A 25561-nucleotide genomic window follows, 5' to 3' on the forward strand; every position below is an offset into this window, starting at 1 on the left:
TATTTGTTCTTATTCCATCGTTATAAGCACCATCAATCAAATCACAATGAATTAATACTGAATTTATACCGGAGGATATTTGGATAACATTATCACTGTAAAACGTCCCGATATTTTCAATCTTTTTTGAAGAGAAACCCAATAGCTCTCTAAACGAATTTTCAATCGTGAAATCAACTTTATAATTATTTTTAAGTTTAATAGTTGATTTTGAAGTGTGTTTTTGAATATCTATTACAATATTTTTTGGTTCATCACCTTTTTCTTTCATAAGGCGAGAGACTTCTGAAGATATTTGAGAAATCTCGTAAGCTCCAGGTGAAACGGTTATAGTTTTATATCCACTTCCTGGATTATAACTAAACTTGTTGTTTTTCTCTGTGATATTAAACAAGGTATTATAAGTTTCCATCGACAATAAAGATGCCTCATATGAGGTAAGGGGGTCAAGTTGTAGTGGGTAAGGGAATGAAGCTGTGTAATCACTTGTTGTGAAATTAAAACTAAGAATTGTGCTTCTCATCTTATTTAATATCTAATAAAATATCTTTGTATTGACATTTATTAATTATTTTCATATTCATCAACTGATCTAAAATGGCTGAGGATTCATTAAAACAATTGTTGTTTCCAGCCTTCTTACTACCTAACAACAATAATAGCCTATTAACTAATTGTGATGGGTCATTTGGAAGAAAACTAACACCCGAACCAAGCTTACTTAAAGCATCAATAATATGTTTCTCCTTCTCATTCTTCTTACTTTTACCAGCAACAGAAACTCCATAATCAAGTGCATTTAGCAACTCAATATATACCCTATCTTCCTCTCTTTCCATATCAAGTGGTTCCTCAAAATATTTTGAACCGCTGAATCCGGGGTTTGTTAGAAGAAACATTAATCTTGGAGTTAATTTAACATTTGGTTGAGTAGAACTCAAGAACATCAATTCATCATTAAATATCAATACCTTTTCTTTCACAAGATGGAACACTCCTGGTTCTTCTGTTGGAATGAGACCTGCTCTGGTTTTTGAATCTGCCAAATATTCATTGTTTTGAAGAGCTTCCACTACATAATTAGGGGGTTGATTTACCTCCTCAAGTTTGTGAAATAATTCTTCATCATTATATTCTAATTTTCCAAGTTCTTGTTTTGTTATCTGACTAAAATCTTTGAGCATTTGAAGTTTTTTCGGAGTAAATTCTACCGTGGGAACTGTAGGGTGTTGAGTTTTTAAAAGCGGTTTAAAAAATTACCTTGTTTTCTTTCAAAGGCTTCTTCACCAGTTAGTTTCTGTCTCCGTTTCTTCTTTATCTCTTCCTGTTGCTTTACAACTTTTGAAACCAACTCTTGATGTTCTTTAAACTTTCTTGCTCTTTCTTCGGTATTCATTTTCTGTATTTATTTATTGAAAAATATCATTTAATGAATTGTAAAGGTCAATGGGAAAATTTTCCTTTTCTTTGTCATTATAGTAAATGTGTTGAAATAAATCCTTTTCTTTAAATATTTCATCAAATTCTTTATTGGTATTAATACGAGTTGTTATTTCTTCTTCACTAATACTTGTATCTCTGCTTTTCATACGTTTGCGTTGAGTCTCCTCAGCAATATCAAAACCGAATGATAAAATCTTAACTCCATCACCACACAATTGTTTAATAATTTGTCTCATTCCTTCAGGATTAGTTTCTAAAATCCCAAGACCATTAGATTTTACTTTATTTAACTCACTCTTACAATGTGAATATTTTGTAGAACCAAGAGAGACCTCCTCAAATATTTGACCTTCGTTCCTCAATCGCATATGTTCCTCCATTGAAATGTAGTAATAATCTTTCCCTTCTACTTCTCCTGGTCGCTTTGCTCTGGTTGTAGTACTCACAAAACGAATCATAGGGTGTTTTAAAAAAAAACTTACAATCTTTTCATTTTTACTATTCAAGAGTTTAGATTTATGAAAGTTCTTTCCTGAAGCAGATTTACCCACAAGATTAATAATAATAGTTATCATTTATATATGTAATTATGTTTAAAATAAAAATACATCCTTTAATATCTCATCTTGTTTCACAACAATATATTTATATTTTTCAATCGTGTGTTTCATATAATTTTCAAATTCTTTTTTACTACATAACGTAGAGCAATTATCTCTCCAAAAATTATTTACATCTATTGAATTTAACTTAAATAAAATAAAAGTATTGGCATTGTTTCTTATTGAGCGTCGAGGGAGTTGAAAATATGATTGACTAAGATATATACAATTACAAGAAGAATGTCTCCCTCTTGTATAGTAGCTATCCATTACTGTTTGGTTTCTCTCATTAACACAATCATCAAAGATGACGAGGTTCTTTTTTGATTTATCTAAATCTTGAGGTGAAGGTATATCATCCATATTATCACTGAGAATACAAGTTATGGGTTTTGGTTTCGATTTTGATTTCTGTGTATCACAAAATAATTGTATTATATCTTCAATATTATAATCATTTAGTTTGTTTTGAAGTTTAAATAAACCGATAATGTCTTCCTTTTTAAGACCTGCATTAAAACCCTGTGAGAGTAGTTGATACTCGGGTTGAAAACTAGACTTTGTAAAAATTATTAAATTATCATAATCTAAAAAATTAGGACCAAGGAGCATCTTTAAAAGTAAACAGGTTTTTCCACATCCGCTTGAACCAACTATTAGACATCTCAATGAATTTGGAATGTTTTTATGGTTATTAAATTTTATCTTATTTTCCCAAACGGGTAAAAAATCATTCCTTTATATATTTGGAAAACAAGTCATCTAACTTTTTTTGAGCTATTTTAGAAACTCTATATTTTATCCTGAGTTCGGGTTTAATTTCAAAATAATTCATTATTTTATTTATATAGTATCTTGTATTAACATTTCCATTAAAATTATTTTGAATAATAAATATCATTAAACCCTTATACATTTCCTCAATACAAATAGTCTCTTCCCTTGAAAGAAATGGTGTATTATCATCACAATACTTAACATTCATCTCTCTTATTAATCTTGTAAAGTAATTCATTTTTGGTTCTAATTTAAAAGAGTTATATATATTTTTATATTTTTTATTATCATTAATTAAAATTAAATCACAGAAAATACATTGTTTATATGAACCCCCATTATTAAGCCCTATTCTATCACAAGCCGGACAATTCTCTAATTTATCATATGGAGAGTCTGGAAATTCTAAATATCCTTCAGAACTTATCATATTTATATGGTAAATTTTTACTTAAACTAAACGCAAGTTTATTCATTAATAAATACAATGTTTCAAAGCACAAAAGACAAATTTCAATCAATCTCTACTTCGGTGAAAGATATAGAAAAATATGTCAAAGATGTTAAATTGAACAAAGATAAATATGGAAATTTTTGGGTAAAACCAGTTATGGAAAATAACATGAGCCCCTCTATTTCATTTAAAGGAAGAGCTCTAACTATACCTGGAAAGACATCCATTAAAGTAAATCTAACAAAAGTTTCTCCTCTACTCCTGGCAATTTATTCAAAGCTTGAAAAAGTGATTGACCATGATACTTTGAAAAAGAATGATAAGACCATCAACAATACTCGTGGAGAAATTTGTATTTACTTTAATAATCCAAAGGGTGTAGATCTAAGTAAAATGAATGATGTTAATATTTCTGGTGAAATGTCATTTCGTTCTATGATAGTTAGAGATTATTTAAAGATAACTTTTGATATTAAAAATGTAGAGATTGAATCCGTTAATGAAAGAAAGTATATTGGTATAGATGGAAAGGTTTTTTCTGCTAATTAAATATGAGTCATTACAGCAGTGAAGATTTTACTATTTCATTGAACTCGGACGATAGTGATGATAGTATTTCATTGAACTCGGACGATGGTGATGATAGTATTTCATTGAACACAGATGATAGTTATGATACTAATAGTTTGTGCTCAAATGATAGTTATGAGAGTAGCTTTATTGATGACTCTGAGTATGATTCTGAGTATTCATGTGATAGTTATGACTTAGATGATTCTGAGTGAAAAAGTGTTTTAGTTTAAGCACAGCGATATATATAAAACGGAGCTGTAAAGCTCAAAAGTGTTTTATTTTAAGCACAGTGATATATATAAAACACCACGTTTTCTCACGCTATAAATATGGTTTATTGTGATACTTGCGAGAAGGAAGTAAAATATTATAAACAACATATTCTCACCGCAAAACATACATACAACATTCTTAACAAACTTTCCCCTCTTCCACCTAAAACAAAACATTGTAAGGTCTGTAAAACAACCATCCTCAAGAAGGGGTTTAAAGCCCATCTTAAAACTAACAAACACTTGTCAAAATTGTTTACTATTAAAAACTCTGATGGTGCATTCAAAGGACATATTAAAATAAGAGTCTTTAACTTCAAACCTCCTGAACCAGAGTCTATAGTTGATGCTGTAGAAATAGTTAAACCTGCTGTTCAAACGTTGATTGAAAAAACACTTAAAGAAATGAAACCACTTAAATTTTATATGGGAGTAAAATTAGAAATGACAAAGGACGAAGGAGTTATAGATACACCATACATGAGAACTGAGCCACACTTTATATCTTCATATCAAGATTTTAAAACATCAGGAGTCTATGATGAACTTATTAAACAAGAGCAAGATGTGGATAATTCAATCGTAGGAAGTGGATTCAATATAGGAAAAATTATTTACATAGACATTCATATTCTTAAATCAGATCCTCTAAAAGCTTCTTCTTACATTGATTTACCCAGTGTTATCAAAAATAGAAAAGCAGTTATCAATATCAAAAATAAAGACAATAAATGTTTTCTCTGGTCTATTCTAGCACACTTACATCCTCCACATTTTCATGATGAAAGAGTATCTCATTATAAAAAATATGAGAATACATTAAATACGAAAGATCTAAAGTTTCCGATGACTTTAAATGATATTCCTAAATTTGAAAAGTTGAATAATTTATCAGTTAATGTTTATGGTCTAACAGAAACAAACAACATTCAGGTTTTAAAGCTTTCTGACAATTGTAAACAAACTCATATTAATCTTCTATATTTTAATTCAGAGGAAAATTCACATTATACATACATCAAAGATATTACAAAATTAATAAAACCACAAGTATGTAAAAGAACAAATAAAATATATTGTTGCGGATATGAGATTGGCATCCATCCATATCCGCTTGTAAATATTCCCCTATTTCCTCAGTACTTCCCAACTATCCCCAATTCCCCATTCCCTAGTCCCATTTCCTGTAAACAACACTCTGTAGACCCGACCTCCCCCTATTTCCCCCATTAAATGTCACATCCAGGTCCACCGCATCTCACGTAGACAACTATAGGACATCTTGCTAGTTATTCTTAGTCTATGTCAGTTAAGGACACGTTTCCATTAATTGTGACTCTTCGTTGCACCAGATTGTGATTGTATGGCACCGTTAGGAAGTTTAGAACCTCCCAATACCTCCCCGCAGCTCTTCCTCACGGTTCAGCAACAACAACAGCAACAGCAACAACAACAACAGCGGCGGCGGCGCGGGGAGTGTGCGCCCTCACTCCGGCTTGGTTGGTGGGGGGTGTTGGGAGGGCACCATGCCTTTCCAACGAGCCGCCATCGAGCATGTGCTCGACGGGGTTACCAAGTAGGGGCTCGCTGTCAGCTCCTCGTCAAGGGCGGAGCCCGGTAACCCCCCGCACCCAATAGAAGCGGCGGACCGATCCCATCTGGGGCGGAGCCAACGAGCCGAGGGCATGTCACTCCCCGCTGAGCATGCGCAGGAAGAGGGAGGTGACGTCAGATGCGCCCTCAGCTTGGAGAGAGAAGGACGCCACCTCCGAGCGCTGCAATACCTCCCCGCATCTCTGGACCGGACCGTGTTTGATTCTGCCCCTGAGCCAAGGTGCACCTTGTGCTATCGACTGCCTGTCCTTCCCTGCCATCAATCCCTGTGTAAGTCAGTCTTGTTCCGTTTGTCTGTGGTCTGTCTGGGATAGATAAGATTGTGTCTAAGTGCCTATCTCTTCTGTGCTTTACCTCATACCTTGTAATCTACCCCTTTTCTCCACCACCAATTATATCCTCCTCCGGAGGTCTTGAGAACTGTACCCCTTGTGTCGTTTCATTTATCCCAGTCGTTGTGTCCTTTCCAAACCATTGATTTAGCATAGCGCGACTTGGTCAACGTCGGGTGGAATCGGGTGAGTTGGGGGTAATCGGGTAAACTGTGCGAACACGGCGGCCATTCCGCTCGGCCCATCATAACACCTTAAGCCGTGTCCGTAACAATATATTTGTATGCGTTGTCTTAACTTCTTCCATACACAAGAAAGATTAGATAAACATTCAAATTATTGTGGTGAACATAAAACAACGGTAATCAACATGCCTAAAAAAGGCTCAAAGATCACATTCAAAGATGAAAAGAAAACAATAAAACATCCATTTGTTATATATGCTGATTTTGAAAGTATTTTAGAAAAAATTGATACTGCTTCTCCAGATCCAAAAGAATCATACACAAATAAATATCAAAAACATACTCCTTGTGGTTTTTGTTATTATATCAAATCATCCGTTGGTGATAAATATAACAAGTTAGAGATGTATAGAGGCTCAAATACCCCAGAGGAGTTTGTGAAACGACTAGAAAAAGACTGTGTTCGATTAACCAAGATAATGAGAGAAACCAATAAACCAATGTCCTTAACAAGTAAAGGAAAAAGAGAATTTATAAAAAACAATGTCTGTCATATTTGTGAGGAGAAAATTGGTAAAGGTCTAAAGGTTAGAGACCATTGTCATCTCACTGGTAAATATAGAGGTCCGGCTCATCAAAGTTGTAATATTAATTATCAACTCCCCTCTTTCATTCCTGTCTTTCTTCATAACAATGCTCATTATGATACACATCTATTTATCAAGGAACTCTCAAAGACTTCTGGAAGTATCTCAGCAATTCCAAACACGGATCAGAAATACATTTCATTCACAAAAACAATTCACACATCTCCTATTACTCATATCAGATTTCTTGATACATTTAAATTCATGGCAAGTGCATGTCAAGGCTAACTTGGTTCAAAATCTAAAAGAGTTTCCATGTCTTTCAGAGTATTTTTTAGATAAAGATTTTCTTACACAAAAGGGAATTTACCCCTATGACTATATGGACTCATTTGAGAGATTCAATGAAACACAACTTCCTTTAAAAGAAAATTTCTATAACAAATTAAATAATAGTCATATATCTGATAAAGATTATGTACACGCACAAAATGTTTGGAAAAAATATAACATTAAGAATCTTGGTGAGTATCACGATTTGTACCTCAAAACTGATGTGCTTTTGTTGGCTGATGTGTTTGAGGCTTTCAGAACAATCTGTCATTCTGGATATGGATTGGATCCTGCTCACTATTACACTGCTCCTGGATTGGCTTGGAGCGCGATGTTAAAAATGACAAAACAAGCTTTGGATTTGATAACCGATGTTGATATGCTTTTGATGATTGAAAAGGCAAAGAGAGGAGGAATTTCACAAGTCTGTTCAAAGAGATATGCTAAAGCAAATAACAAGTACATTCCAAATTATGATCCATCGGTAGAGAGCTCCTACTTGATGTATTATGATGCGAACAACCTGTATGGCTGGGCAATGTCTCAGGCTCTTCCTTATGGAAAACTTAGATGGGTAAAGGAAAAAGATTACAAAAAGGTTTTACAAGATGTATGTATCTCTACACAAAAAGAATTGGATGATTCAAAGGTTGGTTATTATTTTGAGGTCGATTTGAAATATCCAGAGGAACTTCATAACCTACACAAAGATCTCCCATTTGCTTGTGAAAAGGAAAGTCCAAAGAAGGAGTGGTTAAGTGATTATCAACAATCATTTAATATAGGTGAATCAACAGAAAAATTACTTACTACATTATATAACAAGAAAAATTATGTTCTACACCAAAGAAATTTGCGACAATATTTATCAAAAGGTCTAAGAGTAGAGAAGATCCATAGGGTTCTAAAGTTCAATCAAAGTCATTGGTTGAAGGGGTACATTGATTTTAATACACAAAGAAGAACAGAGTCAAAAACTGATTTTGAGAAAGACTTTTATAAATTGATGAATAATGCGGTCTTTGGTAAGACCATGGAAAATGTGAGAAAAAGACAAAATATCAGACTATCAACATCTTGGAAACAAGCATCAAAATTAATTAATAGACCGAGTTTTACTAGAGCTGAGGTCTTTACTGAGAACTTTGTGTGATCCATTTGATTAAAGAGAGTATTGAAATGGACAAACCTATTTATATTGGAACATCAATTCTTGATTTATCAAAGTCATTAATGTATGATTACTTTTATAATAACTTGAGGAAGAAATATCAAAATGATGTTCATCTACTTTATATGGATACAGATAGTTTTATTTTGCAAATTAATACTGATGATGTTTATTCAGACAGGAAAAAGGACATTAATATCTATGACACTAGTAATTACAGTCCAGAGAGTGAGTTGTTCTCTTCTAAAAATAAAAAGGTGATTGGAAAGTTTAAGGATGAATTAGGAGGAAATGTAATGAGTGAATTTGTGGGATTGAGGTCTAAGGCTTATGCTTATAAATACATTGTGAATAACGTTGAAAAAACTGATAAGAAGTTAAAAGGCATAAAGAAAAATGTCATTAAAGAAACAATAAACTTTAAGGATTATTATAACTGTTTAATAACAAAGAAAGAAGAGTTTAGAAAGATTAATGGAATAAGAAGTTATAAACATAAATTATATTCAGAAGAGGCGAATAAGAAAGCATTGGGGGCTTTTGATGATAAGAGGTTTATTTTAGAAAATGGAATTGATAGTCTCCCTTATGGTTATATAAGTATATAAGTGATAAGTTAAAAAGGGGGGTTAGGGATTTTAACGGGCTACCGCCGCCTTTTTACTATTATATAAATGATAGAACCAAGTACCAACCAGACTAAAGAGTGGAGGTGTAATCAACCTTGGTATATAAATGGTAAACATAACGAATGTGAAAAATATCAAATAGGTATAATTGAAAAGACAACTGGTAAAAAAATTTACAAAACAAATAAGAGAATTAATTTAAATACGGGTGAATTGGGTAAAAAAGATGGAAATATTTTTGAGTGGACGGAAAACTTTGATAGTTGCCAGGAAAATATATACTTTAATTTAAAAATGGTATGTGGCACTGGAGGCGCTCAAACAAGAACATTGAGGGAGGTTTACCATTTTATCTTAGCTCAGTTAAAATATCTTAATAAAGAACCAAACTCAAACATCTTTTTTATTAATATATTAGATGGTGAAGGGAGTGGCAAGATAATTAAATTATTTCCCACGCATAAACAAATATTTGTAGGGTCGTTGTTTGAGTGGGCCAAAGATGATTCACCAGATGATATTAAGAGTAAAAGGTTAAAAGGTCCATAAGGTCAGAAGGATCACAGGTTCACACAGAAGGACCATTGTTTAAGTGGTCTAATGAATAAGGATAACATGTCAAAAGGTTAGAAGGTTCGTAAAGAACAGGGTGAGAGAAATAGAGGTGTTTAGGGGCAATGAGGGAGGGGAAAAATTAACATGTAAGTCAATGGGAAAATGAGAGTGTCCCAGAAGCAACATATATACACTACTCAGAGGGAAGCACACAAATTCAACATTTGAGACCAGGGACATCGGGAGATCTGTGGGAGGGAGAGGGCTTGGGGGGAGGGTGGCAGAGGTATAAAACATATGGACACTGTTTGGACTTCCAGGAAAGAAGTCGGCATTTAAAAAAAGTGGATCTAGGGTGAATTAACGGGGGAAGAAAAGATCAAGGTTTTGGATGGGGAAAGATAAGAGATGGTGGTGAACAGCTGTTTTAAAGACCTGGAGGGAGGAGTGGGATTGAAGAGAGTGGGGGAGTTTGTTCCAGAGGTGGGAGAAAAGAGGAATGAAAGAGTGAAGGTGAGCAGAGAGTCTTGATTTTGGCAGTTTAACCATAAGAGGCTTGCTGGCAGATCTTGTGTGACCTGTAGGAATATTTGGGGGACAGAGCACAGATAGAGCTGGGGGAGCTAGGCCGGAGAGGAGTCGGTAGAAGACAGAAAGACCACCAACCTGCCTGCGGTGAATGAGTGAAAAGTCCTCAGAGTTAGCTTCACCGCGGGAGATTCCAATGATTCTGAAAGCTTTGATTTCAACAGTGTGAAGCCAAGCTAGGTGTGAGGCAGGAGCATCAGCCCAGAGGGGAGAACAGTATTCCATTGATCTGTGGATGAAAGCCTTGTATGTGGTGGGGAGTTCAGGTGTGCCAAGGAAGGACTTCGCACAACGGAGGATGCCCAGTCAGCAACTGGCTTTGGAGGCTAGCTTGGCAATGTGGTTTTCCCAGGAAAGATCATGACCGATAGCGAGACCAAAAAGCTTGAGTGACAGAACTTCTTCAAGAGGATTGTTCAGAAAGTAGATGGGAGGGTTGTCCAGTCGGTCTTTTCAGAGAGACATAGTGTGAGATTTGTCAGGATTGAAAGACATGTTCCACTTGTTTGACCAGTCTGTGATTTTGCCCAGGTCTGCAGAGAGTGAGGAGGCTGCAGACTGCCAATCTGAGGGATGAGGAATGGAGCGGCAGAGAGTGGAGTCATCAGCAAAGAGATAGAGAGGATTTTCCAGAGAGTCAGAGAGATCATTGATGAAGACCAGAAAAAGCACAGGGCCCAGAATACTGCCTTGAGGAACTCCAGCCTGAACAGGAAGGGGAGTGGGAGAAATCCATTCAGGGCCACGCGTTGACTATGACCAGAGAGGAAGTGTGCAAGCCATGCGTGGACATTTCCACGGATACCATGGGAGGAGAGTTTGGTGAGCAGAGCGGGGTGCCAGACCATATCGAAGGCAAGTGATATGTCAAGGGAGACAGCTCTGATTTCCTGTTTGGCATTGAGGACCTCCTTCCATTGTTGAGACAGCAGAAGCAGCATGTCTAGAGTAGACTACCCTGGTCTGAATCCAAATTGATGATCCGAGATCAAGCCATTGGAGAAGAGAAAGGGTTTGATGTCAGAAGCGATAATTGATTCCATGACCTTGCTGATTAATTGGGAGCAGGCTGATTGGTCTGTAGTTGCAAGGATCTGTTTTTGCACCTTTTTGTGTAAAGCGGTAATGTTGTCTGATTTCCAAGACGATGGCAGATGACCTTGAGCAAAAGAGAAGGTGAAGAGAACAGAGAGAGGGTGAGATAGAGTGGCAGAGTCGGATTTTAGGACCCGTGGTCTGATGCCGTCTGGTCCAGTTGCAGAATCAGAGTCGAGGTTTGACAAAAACTTCCCCACCTTGTCAGGAGAGAAGGACACACAGTCCAGGAACAGCTGGATTCTACTGGGTAAGGTGGGTACAGAGAGAGATGGGTTTGGGACACAATATTTTGAGCCAAACACAGAGTTGAGGCATTCGGCTTTTTCACGTGCGGTGTCAGCTGTGTAGCCATTTGAGATAAGGGAGGGGATGGAGGGGAACAAACACCAGAAACAGATTTGACAAGATGCCACCAGGATTTGAAGGAGGGAGACAGGTTTGAGAGTTCAGTCTCGAGAGTAGAGAGATATTGTTTCTTGGCTCTCCTGAGGGTAGACACACACTTGTTCCAAGCTTTGTGAAAGAATAGATTACCTTCAGTTGGATTAGCCTTCCATGAGGTGAAGGCAAGTTGTTTCATGGCAACTGCCTAACCACAAGCTTCAGTGTACCATGGACGGGAGGAAGGGTATGACAACTGAAGAAGAGATGGGATAAATCTGTGCATGAGTGAGAGCAGTTTACTTTGGAAGAAATCCCAGGAAGAGTTGATGTCAGAGGCAGTAGAGATGGCAGACCAGTCCAGATGATTGATGGCTGCTTGAAGACCGTGCCAGTCAGCCTGAGTGAAATGCCAGACTCGTCGGCGCTGAGGAGGCTCACTGAGAATGGCCAGAGAGATGTCCACTTTAACAAGCAAATTATCAGAAGAACCGATTGGAGCAGAAGAAGAGCAGCAGACATTTGCAGGGAAGTTTGTCATAACCAAGTCCAGAAGAGAAGATACTCCATTGACTGAGATCCAGGTCGGGAGATTGACAGATTGTGTCAGTCCCAATGAGTCGCAGAAGTCCTTTGCTGAGATGCCGTGGCTGGTGTGAGAGGTACCCACACCCAGCAAACTGGCATGATGACAGTTGAAGTCGCCACATATGAGGAAGAGAGAGTTGGGATGAGTGGATAGAAGTTGGTCCATGTTGTCAGACAGGGAGATGTAAATGGAGTCATCACTGTTTGGAGGACGGTACAGAACACATATGAACAAAAGGTGGGAGCGGCGAGGAAGCCGTAGCCAGAGGTACTCCTGGGGGTGGGGTGGAGAGAGGGCAGTGCAAGGAGAGTGAGGAAGAGAGTTTTTGATAAATTTTTTTAACTGATTGTTAAAATTCCAATTGTTCAATGAAAATTAATTAAAATTTTAATTAAAATTTAATTTAATTAAAATTCGGGCATTTTAACCAATCGATTGTTAAAATGACCATTAAATATCGAAAGCATAGACATTACGGCTCTTCCATCAATACGGTACGTATAGGCCTTAGGCCGCATGCCTCATCTTCGGACCGCTTCGGACAAATTAAGCTCAGGTTTCTTAATACAATAATACAGTAGTGTATCGTTTCAGTCGTATCGTTTTCGTAATAATAATAATATAGTAAATATAACCATAATACTTTTATCCCAATATCATGAATACAAAGTTAATGGATTGAAGTGGTGTATGGTTCATGAATCGATGATGAGCGGAGTTCGGCACTAATATTAATAACCGCAGTATTAACGGAGAATAAAAGTAAGGAATTAACCTCGGTTTTTTAATGGTAATATCATTTTTGAAATAATGATCACGTAACGTTAATATTGGAGTAAATCTAATCGTAACACTAATCCTTTCGTAGTAACTGCAAACGTACTGGAAGTTAAAATATATCATCTTCGACATATTAAAGTAGCAGCAGTTTTGTGTCTGTTACGTCATTACGTTTATGATGTCATTACGACGGCTAACTCCACCGACTGACATTGTAATTCACTAGTAGGCCTACACTCGCTCATTGCGGGAGCTGCAGGACGGGTCATTCCTCTTTGGGGTATATAGACTACAGTCGATCTGTAGTCGGGTCTCAAGAACATTGGGTGTGTTCATTTTCCAAGTTTCTTGTGGAGAGATCGCCAAGTGGTAAAAGCATTTGAGCAAGCACTGCATTCAAAACCGTTAAGGAACAGCTGGCTTGGCAAGCGCTAGCTAGCTGCTTGGTAAATGAGCACACCTCCAACCCTTGTGGGGTATAATCTAGATTGCAGATCTTCACTCAGTTCTGGAAGTAAAACTTACCTCACGGATGTCGGGATTCCTCCAAATGTTTTTGTTTAATGTTATAAGCAGCATTAGCAACTGTTTGAAAAGCTAATAATATGTGTTTGTGGTTTATAATATTTTACAAGCCCAGCTACGCTGCTGTTAGACTTTTGGTCTTGTTTCCTTACAGTTTTACAAGGTTGTGAATACAACTTAATTGTCCTCACTCGTCGACATTTACCAACGCTGATAAGGTAACCATGAATCCTAACCAAGCCACTCAGTTCCCCCTTGAGGATCTGTTTGGGGCGGTTCCTTGCCTTGGCACCAAGCAGCAAGGGGGTGGTGCCCCCACCATCACAGTCTACTTCAGACCGGCTGTCGGGGGTATTCCCTCCAATCTCAACAGCAGGACCGAGCACAGTTCCCTCCCTCCCCCCCCCCCCCCACCCCCTAACCTACAGGCAGTGGTGTCCCCACCATTTTCCCTTCAACAGACAGTAGTGTTCTCACCCTCTTACCATGAACAGGTGGTGCTGTCCCCACCACCTACACAGTATCAAAACCCGACAGGGATGACGTCCCTGACTTCCTTGTGTTTTACCCCGGCTTCCAAAGGTGACCCATATCTTCTTCAGAAGTGTCATCTGAAGAGACTGAACCTCACCCTATGTGCAGCAGGTGGTTCCATTTGCATGCTGGGCCCATGTCTTCCACGGTCATGTTGTGAAAAGGAAAGGCTGAACCACTTGCTGGGCAGGTGCAGGCCCATTCTAGATTGTTCCCCGACCCTAGGTTTGCTCTGAAGAGAGGTTTAACCCCAGCTCCAGAGGAGATCTCTCTCTTTGAGTCTGATTCTTCCTTTTCCCACCCCTGCAGTCTCCCTCGGCTGGCAAGGTTAAGAGAAAGCATACAAAGAAGATGAATGCCAACGCTAAACCTAAATGCACCTCTCCTTTGAGATCATCATGCACAACCCTTGATGGCATCTAACCAGTGAGTGGCTGTCAGGTCTCCAGGCTGGACTGGACCCATCCAGAAAAAGAGGAAAATTATGCAAGTTGGAATGATGGTGTCTTCCCACGGCATAGACCCCCCTCTTTAAGATGTTTATGCAATTTCTGCAGTGGGCATCACAGGAGGGGTTGGTTCCCCAGCTTATCTCTCAGTAGCCTTCCACTATGACCAGCAAGCACAACAGCAAGGCTGTGGAAGCTTTTGGGGCTCCACCTGGTGAGGCAGAGCTCTCTCTTCTGGGGAGCAGTGGCAGAGAAACTCAGTAGGTCGGTACAGGCCGGGGAGGTGGCAGCAGCCTTGTTACATCATTATCTCCCTTAAGTGGCACGACAGACACCAGAAGCTGAATTTCTCGTCCGGTCATGTGTCAAGAGCCACCAGGGCCTTCAGTCAATCGGGACGTCTGGGGAATGTGACTTTGTGCACGTTACAAACAGAACTATGACTCGCTTCACACTGTACATCCGCTCATATATTAAACTCTCAGTATAAAACATGCTTTTCACTTCATACTGGAAGACTACGACAAGTTTTTTGCCATTCCCCGCATCTCCCCAGAATTGGAACGTTTGGCATAGAGCACAGATTATTAACTGCTCGTCCACAGAAGGAAAGCTCTGAAGCAATGCCAGAATTTTTTTATTTTTTTTACTAACACTCACCCACTGTTGCCGCCCAACAAATCTATATACATAATGGAGCAAATTGCTATATGTATCATCTACTCTAGGGGCGAATCCAGGATTTTTTGAAAGGGGGTTTCCAGAAATGAAGGGAAAAGGGTGCACACCTGCCGAGATGCTGCGAGCGCGAAGCCATCAAGGTGTGGGGTCCGGGGCCAACTTAAGGAGCCTGAAGCTTTGGGATTTTAGTTGCTCTCAGGTACACTGAGCATCTGCTGACCACTCTCTTTGAGCTACATTGACTACATGCTGGGAGTGGCAGGGGAGAAGTGAAACTTTGTTTTGATTGTAATATATATTTTATTTGTCTCTTCATTATTAATTTTGACGTGATCGAGATGGAACCTATAGCTTTGTCAACTCAAAGTGACATCACTTACTTAACAATCCTTTTTTTCATTTACTCCCAAACAAAACATGTTTAATGTACTAATTAAATTGTAGTATTTGAATTTGTTCAGGAACTCCGAGAATTGATTGTTCATGAATATTCACTAGTAGCATAACTTGCGTAGCAATCTGGAACAGTTCCCATTCATACTGTGTATGTTCGTGAATATGGGGTGAGTGTTTCTCGTTGCACTTTCCTTGCACAGTATATGTATGTATATATATATTTATTTATTTATTTATTTTTACACACAAGTGAAGAACCCGCTCCGAGCCTCCCACCAAGCCCAAGGTTTGATCTGTCCATTGGCGCCATGACGGCACATGGTGTGGCAGTGCAAATGGTGGGATTTTTTTTCTTTTTACCGAAAATGAGTACAACGGCGAGTTTTCAAGTCATTCCATCAGGCATTTCATGTGTACTCGAAGGTGTGTGATATCAGAGGCAGCTAAATTAAGCAATGCTAATAAACCAAAATATTACTGTTAAGTTATTAGAGATTTATGATGTGCTGAAGCAGAGACAGTAAAGACCATTAATTACGTGATTCCCAATTGGCAGTCCACGGTCATTTATCACTGACCATTGCCGGTTTGTGTTGAGAAAAAGGTGAAAAACCACCTGCGTGGAGCAGGGGTCCCCAAATATTTTTGAGCAAGGGTGAGAACCAAAATTCCTCAGCACCTCAAGGGCCACAAAACTAAAGACATTTGAAACAAGCAAAAGCTATACATTCTCTGGACACCAGTCCTTTAAATGCTCTTGCATAAAAGTTTATCCATATGTATTAATGGCCTCTGCTGTTTATCCATTCAGACCAACTTGATAAATGATAAACATGGGAACAGATTTATGCAGGAGGTGATTAAAATGGGTTTAACGAGGCTTGATGGTGTGTATGTATAATGCCTTCAGAAAGTATTCACACCCTTTGCCTTTTTCATATTTTGTTGTGTTGCAGTCTGAATTTAAAAAGGATTAAATTGAGATGTTTTTGTCACTGATCTACACATGATAATACCCCATAATGTCAAAGTGCAAGTTTTTTCTAATAAATTCTTATAAATTAATTAAAAATGAAAAGTTTAAATGTCTTGAGTCAATAAGTGTTCATCCCCTTCGCTATGAAATTGTAAATTGAGCTCAGGTGCATCCCAGTTGCTTTCATCGTCCTTGAGAAATCTCTACAACTTGATTGGAGTCCACCAGTGGCCAATTTAGTGGATTGGACATGATTTAGAAAGAAACACACTTTCCATATAAGGTCTGACAGTTGATGTGGCATGTTAGAGCAGAAACTCAACCATTAAATCCAAGGAACTGTCCGTATAACTCCAAGATAGAATTGTGAGGAGGCATAGATCTGGGGAAGGGTATAAAACAGTTTCTAGAGGGTTTAAAGTTCCCAAGAGCACAGTGAGCTCCATCATTAGGAAATGGAAAGAACATAGAAAAACTCAGACTCTTCCTCGATCTGGCCATCTGACGAAATTCAGAAACTGGGCAAGAAGGACCTTGGACAGGGACGTGATCAAGAAGCCAAAGACCACTCTGACAGAACAACATAATTATTTGGCTGAGATGAGTGAACCTGACGGAAGGACAACAGTCTTTGCAACACCACAAATCCAGGCTTTATGGGAGAGAGTTGCCAGACGAAAGCCACTCCTGAGAAAAAGGCACATGACAGCAAGCCTGGAGTTTGAAAAAAGGCACGTGAAAGACTTAGAGCTTGAGGCAAAAGATTCTGTTGTCTGATGAGACGGAAATTGAACACTTTGGCCTGAATGCAAAGCGCAATGTGACTCACTGGGATTGACACAATCTGTCAATTTCCCGACCCGGATCTCAGCCAATGGAGTATCTTCTCTTCTAGACTTGGTTATGACTAACTTCCCTGCTAATGTCTGCTGCTCTTCTTCTGCTCCAATCGGTTCTTCTGATCATGTGCTTGTCAAAGTGGACATCTCTCTGGCCATTCTCAGAGAGCCTCCTCAGCGTCGACGAGTCTGGCATTTCACTCAGGCCGACTGGGACGGTCTTCAAGCAGCCATCAATCATCTGGATTGGTCTCCCATCTCCACTGCCTCTGACATCAATTCTTCCTGGGAATTCTTCCAAAGCAAACTGATCTCTCTCATGCACAGATTTATCCCATCTCGCCTTCAGTTGTCTTACCCTTCCTCCCGTCCATGGTACACTGAATCTTGTGGTGAGGCAGTTGCCCTGAAACAACTTGCCTTTGCCTCTTGGAAGGCTAATCCAACTGAAGGAAATCTCAGTTCCTTCCACCAAGCTCGGAACAAGTGTGTGTCTACCCTCAGGAGTGCCAGGAAGCACTATCTCTCCTCACTCAAGAATGAACTCTCAAACCTGTCTCCTTCCTCCAAATCCTGGTGGCATCTGGTCAAATCCGTTTCTGGTGTTTGTTCCCCCTCCATCCCCTCCCTTACCTCAAATGGCCACACAGTTGACATCGCACGTGACAAAGCCGAATGCCTCAACTCTGTGTTTGCCTCAAAATCCTTAGTCCCAAACCCATCTCTCTCTGTTCCCACCTTTCCCAGTCGAACCAAACTGCTCCTGGACTCTGTGACCTTCTCTCCTGACAAGGTGGAGGAGTTTTTGTCAAACCTCGACTCTGATTCTGCAACTGGACCAGATGGCATCAGCCCACGGGTCCTAAAATCCTGCTCTGCCACTCTATCTCACCCTCTCTCTGTTCTTTTCACCCTATCTTTTTCTCAAGGTCATCTGCCAGCATCCTGGAAATCAGCAAACATTACCGCTTTACACAAAAAAGGTGCAAAAACAGATCCTTGCAACTACAGACCAATCAGCCTGCTCCCAATTATCAGCAAAGTCATGGAATCCATCATTGCTTCGGATATGAAATCTTTCCTCTTCTCCAATGGCTTGATCTCTGATCATCAATTTGGTTTCAGACCAGGTCACTCTACTCTGGACATGCTGCTTCTGCTGTCTCAACAATGGATGGAGGTCCTCAATGCCAAACAGGAAATCAGAGCTGTCTCCCTTGACATATCACGTGCCTTCGATACGGTCTGGCACCCAGCTCTGCTCACCAAACTCTCCTCCTATGGTATCCATGGAAATCTCCATGCATGGCTTGCGGACTTCCTCTCTGGTCGTAGTCAACGTGTGGCCCTGAATGGATTTCTCTCATCTCCCCTTCCCGTTCAGGCTGGAGTTCCCCAAGGCAGTGTGCTGGGCCCTGTGCTTTTTCTGGTCTTTATCAATGATCTCTCCGACTCTCTGGAAAATCCTCTGTATCTCTTTGCTGATGACTCCACTCTCTGCCGCTCCAATCCTCTTCCCTCAGATCGGCAGTCTGCAGCCTCCTCACTCTCTGAAGACCTGGACAAAATCACAGACTGGTCAAACATGTGGAACATGTCTTTCAATCCTGACAAATCTCACACTCTTACTATGTCTCTCCGAAAAGATCGACTGGACAACCCTCCCATCTACTTTCTCAACAATCCTCTCCAAGAAGTTCTGTCGCTCAAGCTTTTGGGTCTCACCATCTGCCATGATCTTTCTTGGGAAAACCACATTTCCAAGCTGGCCTCCAAAGCCAGTCGCCGACTGGGCATCCTCCGTCGTGCGAAGTCCTTCCTAGGCACACCTGAGCTCCTCACCACATACAAGGCTTTCATCCGCAGCTCAATGGAATACTGTTCTCCCCTATGGGCTGGTGCTCCTGCCTCACACCTGGCTCGGCTTCACGCTGTTGAATCCAAAGCTTTCAGAATCATTGGAATCTCCCGCGATGAAGCTATCTCTGAGGGCCTTTCACTCACTCACCGCAGGCAGGTAGGTGGTCTTTCTGTCTTCTACCGACTCCTCTCCGGCCTTGCTCCCCCAGCTCTCTCTGTGCTCTGTCCCCCAAATATTCCTACAGGTCGCACAAGATCTGCCAGCCACCCTCTGATGGTTAAACTGCCGAAATCTCGGCTCTCTGCTCACCTTCACTCTTTCATTCCTCTTTTCTCCCGCCTCTGGAACAAACTCCCACACTCACTTCAATCACACTCCTCCCTCCAGGTCTTCAAAACAGCTGTTCACCACCATCTCTTATCTTCCCCCATCCAAAACCTTGATCTTTTCTACCCCCACTAATTCACCCCAGATCCACCTTGTTTGAAATTCCAACTTCTTTCCTGGAAGTCTTGGCAGTGTCCATATGTTTTATACCTCTCCCACCCCCCCCCCTTCCCATGCCTTCCCCCCAAAGCCCTCTCCCTCCCACAGTTCTCTCGATGTCTCCATGTCTCTCGGTCCCTGCTCTCAAATGTTGTGTTTGTGTCCTTCCCCCTCTCTCCCCATCTTGTCTACCGCTCCCGATGTTACTTGTTTTGTGTGTCTGTTTGTCTTTCTGTGTGATTAATGTTCGCTCTTTCACGAGCCTCGATCTTGTATACAAAAAAAAATAAAAATAAAAAAAATAAAAAAAAATAAAATAAAATGTCAGGCGGAAACTGAGCACAGTTCATCACCCATCCAACACCATCGCTACCAGGAAGCATCGTGGTGGCAGCATCATGCTATGGGGATGCTTTTCAATGGCAGGGACTATAAGACGTGAAAGGATAGAGGGAACAATGAATGGAGCCAAATAAAAGGCAAATCCTTGAGGAGAACCTGCTTCAGTGTGCAAAATACCTTAGACAGAGGTGAAGATTTAGGTTCCAACAGGACTATGACCCAACCATATATATATATATATATAGTATATATACATGTATGTATATATATATATATATATATATATATATATATATATATATATATATATATATATATATATATATATATACATATACATAAGAAACACACACCATCAAGCCTCATTAACAATAGAATAGAAAAACATTCCAGGGAAATTAATGTAGGAATAATTTAGCAGCTAAATAAGCACTATGTGATCAATCAATTGACGGGGGATTAGGATCAGCTCTGCGGTCTGGACTGATGATGCCTGCGGTCCGGACTGATGATGACTGCAGTTCGGACTGATGATGCCTGCAGTCCGGACTGATGATGCCTTCGGCCCAGACTGATGACGCCTGTGGTCCTGATGTGGACCGTGGTCCGCCTTTTGAGGACCCTTGGCATAGAGCATCACAGCAGGTCAGAACTGACCCTTCCTTTCTTCTCCAAGCCACTCAAAGTGGAGGAGGAAAGATGGAGGTTCTCCTCAGTTTTGGCATTTCCAGATGCTAAGATGAGGGGGCAGGATCGGCGCAACCCACACACCCTACCCCACAAGTCTTCACTGGACTGGTGCATGTGGTAGCAGCGACAACCTGTCAACAAGGCATCAGGATTTTTTGCTAGCTTGATGACTGGCTGCTAGTGGCAAGGTCAGAGCAACTCCTCTGAGCCCATTTGCACACGACCATCATGTTAGCTGAATCTCAGCTTCTATGTCATTTCAAAGTCAAATTTGACTTCTTCCCAAATCCCCTCTTTCTTAGGTGTGGCATGCCCATCCGCCCTTAGGATAGAGAAGATCCAATCGAGGTCACCATGACTAACCTCTCTGCAGGTGGCCCCTGGCAAAAGTTCTCTGGCTCAAGTTCGAGTTCCAGGGCAAAAAAGCTCTGGCTTGAGTTCCTCGGCCTCCTTGCCAGTATAATGGATCTGATACTGGTTTGCAGGCTCCACATGCAGCTGGTACAGACTGACCTTTTACATTACTACTCCCTTCAGGGGAATCCTCTGAACCTATCTGTCCCAATCCTGCAGGAGCTGAAGCAGCTCTTCAGATGGTAGGGCAGTCACAAGCCATGTCTTCCTTCAGTCGTTGTGACAATGGATGCCTCCAAGGAGGGCTGGGTACACTGTCAAGGCAATCTTTTATCCAGCAAGTGGTCCACCCTAGATTCTTGAGCTCACATCAAGATGTTGGAGCTGAGGGCTGCATGGCTGGCTCTATACTGATCAAGACAGACAATTGTACAGTTGTGGCATATATAAACAAACAGGAAGTTACTCACTCCTCCTCCCTTTGTCATATAGTGTCATTCTGGCTTATTGGAAGAGACGTGACAGGTCTCTTCCAATAAACCAATTGTGACACGTTATGAATGTAGATTGTAATGATCATTCGTGATCATTTTATCTATGAGTAACTTGCCTGTCAAACCCACCCTCCCTCCCATCTTTCCAGGACCTAGAAGATCTGCTGGGCAAGAGTTTCTGGTCTCCCAGTAATTTGTGGTGGTGCTCCTCAGGAGGAAGTGCTGGGTAGCTCGCAGTGCAATGTGGGCGTGAGCTGAATGCAACCTTTGGAGTAATAGGGGATGAGTTAAATTTGGAGAGTTTTTAAAGGGAAAAGCATACTGTATTTGAAGAAACAGGTATAAGCCATTTATAGATAGAATGATCACTACTGTTTAATTACAACCAATGCAAATCTCACCTGAAGTCAGAATATTGTGATTTATTTCCATATAGACCTGGAGTCTTCGAGGAGCCTGATTACATCAAGCTGTTGAGATTGTCCTGCCCTCTGGGGGTTTTTTGGGGGTTTTTTTTTCTTCTTCTCTCTTTCTCTTTCTCTTTCTCTTTCTCTTTCTCTCTCTCTCTCTCTCTCTCTCTCTCTCTCTCTCTCTCTCTCTCTCTCTCTACACACACACACACACACACACACAAACACACACACAAAAAAGCAATTGGTACTGTGCATGATAAAGCAAAATGCAGGGACAAAGGTATCATCAACACTCATCAGGAGGCCAGGGCAAAGGACAGAAAACCTTTGCTTTGAAAATAGGCCAGTTGCCACCTCCACTCCCTCAATCCGCTCTCCCCCCCCCCCCCCCTCTTCATCAGCTCCCCCACTCCCACCCCACAAATCTTCACCCACCACTTATTTGGCCTTGCATCTTCTACATTCTCGAGTATCTGCGACTACAAAAGCTCAGTCAAGAACACACATTCATCCACTAAGCCGAGTTAACCTCTTTAATCCCAAGCCTTATTCTCACTTCCACTCTTTTGTTCCCCCTTTCTTTAGCTTATCGAATCATCTCATTGGATTCGCCAAATTATGGTCTTCTCCAAAATCCTTCAAGAAGGCAAACTCACCACCACTGATCATCATCTCCATCTGTTCCCGTGATATTTTCCAAACCCGAGCCAACCCTGTCCTGCAATCATTGACTCACCAATTTCAATCTATACATTCCATGTTTACTAGTCTTTCATGACCATATTGTTAGCCTGTCATGTTTCTACCCTCTTTCATTAAACTTTTTCTTGAGTCTCGAAAATCTGTACAGAAAAAAGTGTCAAAATGCATTGTTTTAGATAGCATCCATTTTTGCCTGTATTTTGGTGGGAAACATGGTGTATGCAACATGAAGCAACAAAATATTTACTGTTTTTTGAGTGAGACATGTGGTGTGTTGGTACAAGCCTCACATGTATGCTGTGATGTACAATGAAATACAAGACCACGTGCAGGACAGGGACAGAAAAATGGAAACACCTGGGTAAATGAGGGACACCAAGCAACAGCTTCCACACAGGTATGGCACATATGTTAATGAAGCAAATAACATCCGAGCATACTTAGGGTCATATATCAATATGCTGCAGAGGACTAGGTGCCTATAATTATGGCTAGTATGGCTGCAAGAGGAGACACCCCAATGCCCCCATCCACAAAGCACGTGTGGTCACCCAATGGTTTGATGAGCATGACATTGATGCTATCCATATGTCATGGTCTCCTCAGTCACCACATGTGAACCAAATCGATATTCTGGGATTTTCTGGAACGATGCCTGAGACAGCGTTTTTCACCTCCATCAAACAGGTGTAAGTTGATTGACTTTCTCGTGGAAGAATGGTGTCGCATCCCTTTTGCAAAATTCCAGACACTGGTGGACTCTATGCCACGGCGCTTACAGGCCGCGCTGGCCGCACGTGGTGGCCCAACGCCCTATTAAGTGACTTTACTTTGGTGATTCCATTTTTGTCCACTACCTGTACATCTAATCATATTAGCTTGTAAAGGCAGGCTTTCCAGGAGCTGTTTTACCTCTGTTGATCAAACTAATGAAATGGCAAAAAAGCAGGAAAGACTCACATAGTCATGGAAAGCCTTGGCTTCGCTGGAATGGTCACACGTTTCTCTCCGTTCTGGTGAAGCGCAGTACAGGTCCCAAAAGACACTGCAGTGAGAGTGAGAGTGAGAGTCATACACATAATGAAAATTTTGTCTTTGCAGTAAAATGGTAAACACTAAATGGCAAACAAAAACATGTAAACAAAGAAAAGACTCAGGTACAGACAGTAAGGACTGACGACGCACCATCGCATAAGCTCCCCTGAACTTCGTTCCAGATGAGCTAAAAATCATGCAACCTCAAAGAACAAAAGAGCCATCTAATCACGGGTGAGAGACATGATTGGTATTGAGATTGTCAAAAAGCCTGACAGAAATTTGGTTATACAAGAATATTTTAAGAGGCCTTATTTTATTCCTAATCCAGAGCAGAGGTAAAGAAAGAGTCTTCAAAGGCAGAAAAAAGCAATGAAGTGCAGGTGTGCTCAACTTTAGCAAGGTAAAGAAAAAGAAGAAAGAAGGTTTTTTTCTCAGGTTGAGAAAAAGAAGGCAGCACGTGGCACTTCGTGACATACCTCTTCTGTGATAACTTTACATAGAGTTGGGAGATGTTCCAAAAGAAAACTATTGCATCTGATTCTGACAAGGTGATACAAGGTTTCCCTATCTTGTCCAGCAAACATTTCACAGGTTTTCATAGCAATGCATTAATTTACAGTGTCAAGGCTCATAGAGGGGCTTGGACACAGGCTGGCGATATCAGCTCTACAAAGATTGCACTCCATGCGAATATCAACATTGGAAAAACATTTGCATCATCAATATTGTACTGGGTCTGCTCCTACTTGCTAGCGACATGTCAATTCACATTAACTTTACTGTTGTTATCAATGCAGAAGACGCCAATTTAGGTGAGTAGGACTGGTACATACTGTGCTGGGGAAAAGTCAACGAGCTATGAACAACACCAAGTCACACCCCACCTCTTCTGTCCACTCTCACCCCCTCTACCCACATCCCACCAGCTCTAAAAATAGCCTTACACACGAAGCTGCCATCCCAGCAGCAGAGGATGAAAAGGTTGGCACAGAGAGGCAGAAGAGATAGAAAAAGGGAATGGAGGGTCAAAAAGGAAGACACCACAGTAAATCACAAAGAAGTGTGATATATATATATATATATATATATATATACATATATATATATATATATATATATATATATATAATATATATATATATATATATATATAACTGTAAGAAATAGTAGAAACTCCAAAGTACGAGCAGGGCGTCTCATTTGTATTGAATAAATAATCGTTAGATTAATAAGACGCGGACGTAGCTTCAGGACGTCGATCTTTAATGTCGACAAGCTTTCGACCAACAAAGGTCTTCTTCTGAGTCAGCCCCAAGTCAACTGCACTTCCGTTGAACTTGGGGCTGACTCAGAAGAAGACCTTTGTTGGTCGAAAGCTTGTCGACAATTAAAGATCGACGTCCTGAAGCTACGTCCGCGTCTTATTTAATCTAACGATTATATATATATATATATATATATATATATATATATAATATATATATATATATGTATATATATATATATATATATATATATATATATATATATATATATAATTTGCTGGGTTGACACAAATTAGTGCTGCATAACAGCTATTTCCACGTAAATTTTAACAAGGATGTGTTGCCTGCCACACAAAAACGATGTACATATATGTATTGTTATGAATTTGGGTAGAGGAATATCTAGAGTCAGGTAGATCTGTATAGGTAGGTATTCGACTGTCACGATAGGGAATCTACCCTGTAATAAGTTCTGTGTTTTTAGGCGGTTTGTCGGGATAAGAGTACACCTGTGAAAATACCAGGATGTTCGGGTGTTAAATAGTGTAGGGAA

General features: G+C 40.2%; 1 protein-coding gene across 2 annotated transcripts in view; it reads right to left on the reverse strand.

The window, feature by feature from the left end:
- The window catches only part of LOC137424069 (single-stranded DNA-binding protein 2-like), a 219290-nt gene that overhangs the window by 156588 nt on the left and 37141 nt on the right, over positions 1–25561 (reverse strand). For both annotated transcript variants that reach the window (XM_068111539.2, XM_068111545.2), the window contains exon 4: positions 23666–23750. In XM_068111539.2, the coding sequence (XP_067967640.2) occupies positions 23666–23750 (85 nt within the window). The remainder of the gene's footprint in view (positions 1–23665; positions 23751–25561) is intronic.

This window comes from Myxine glutinosa, chromosome 1 (assembly GCF_964187855.1).
Source record: "Myxine glutinosa chromosome 1, kmMyxGlut1.1, whole genome shotgun sequence".
Classification (NCBI taxonomy): Eukaryota; Metazoa; Chordata; class Myxini; order Myxiniformes; family Myxinidae; genus Myxine; species Myxine glutinosa.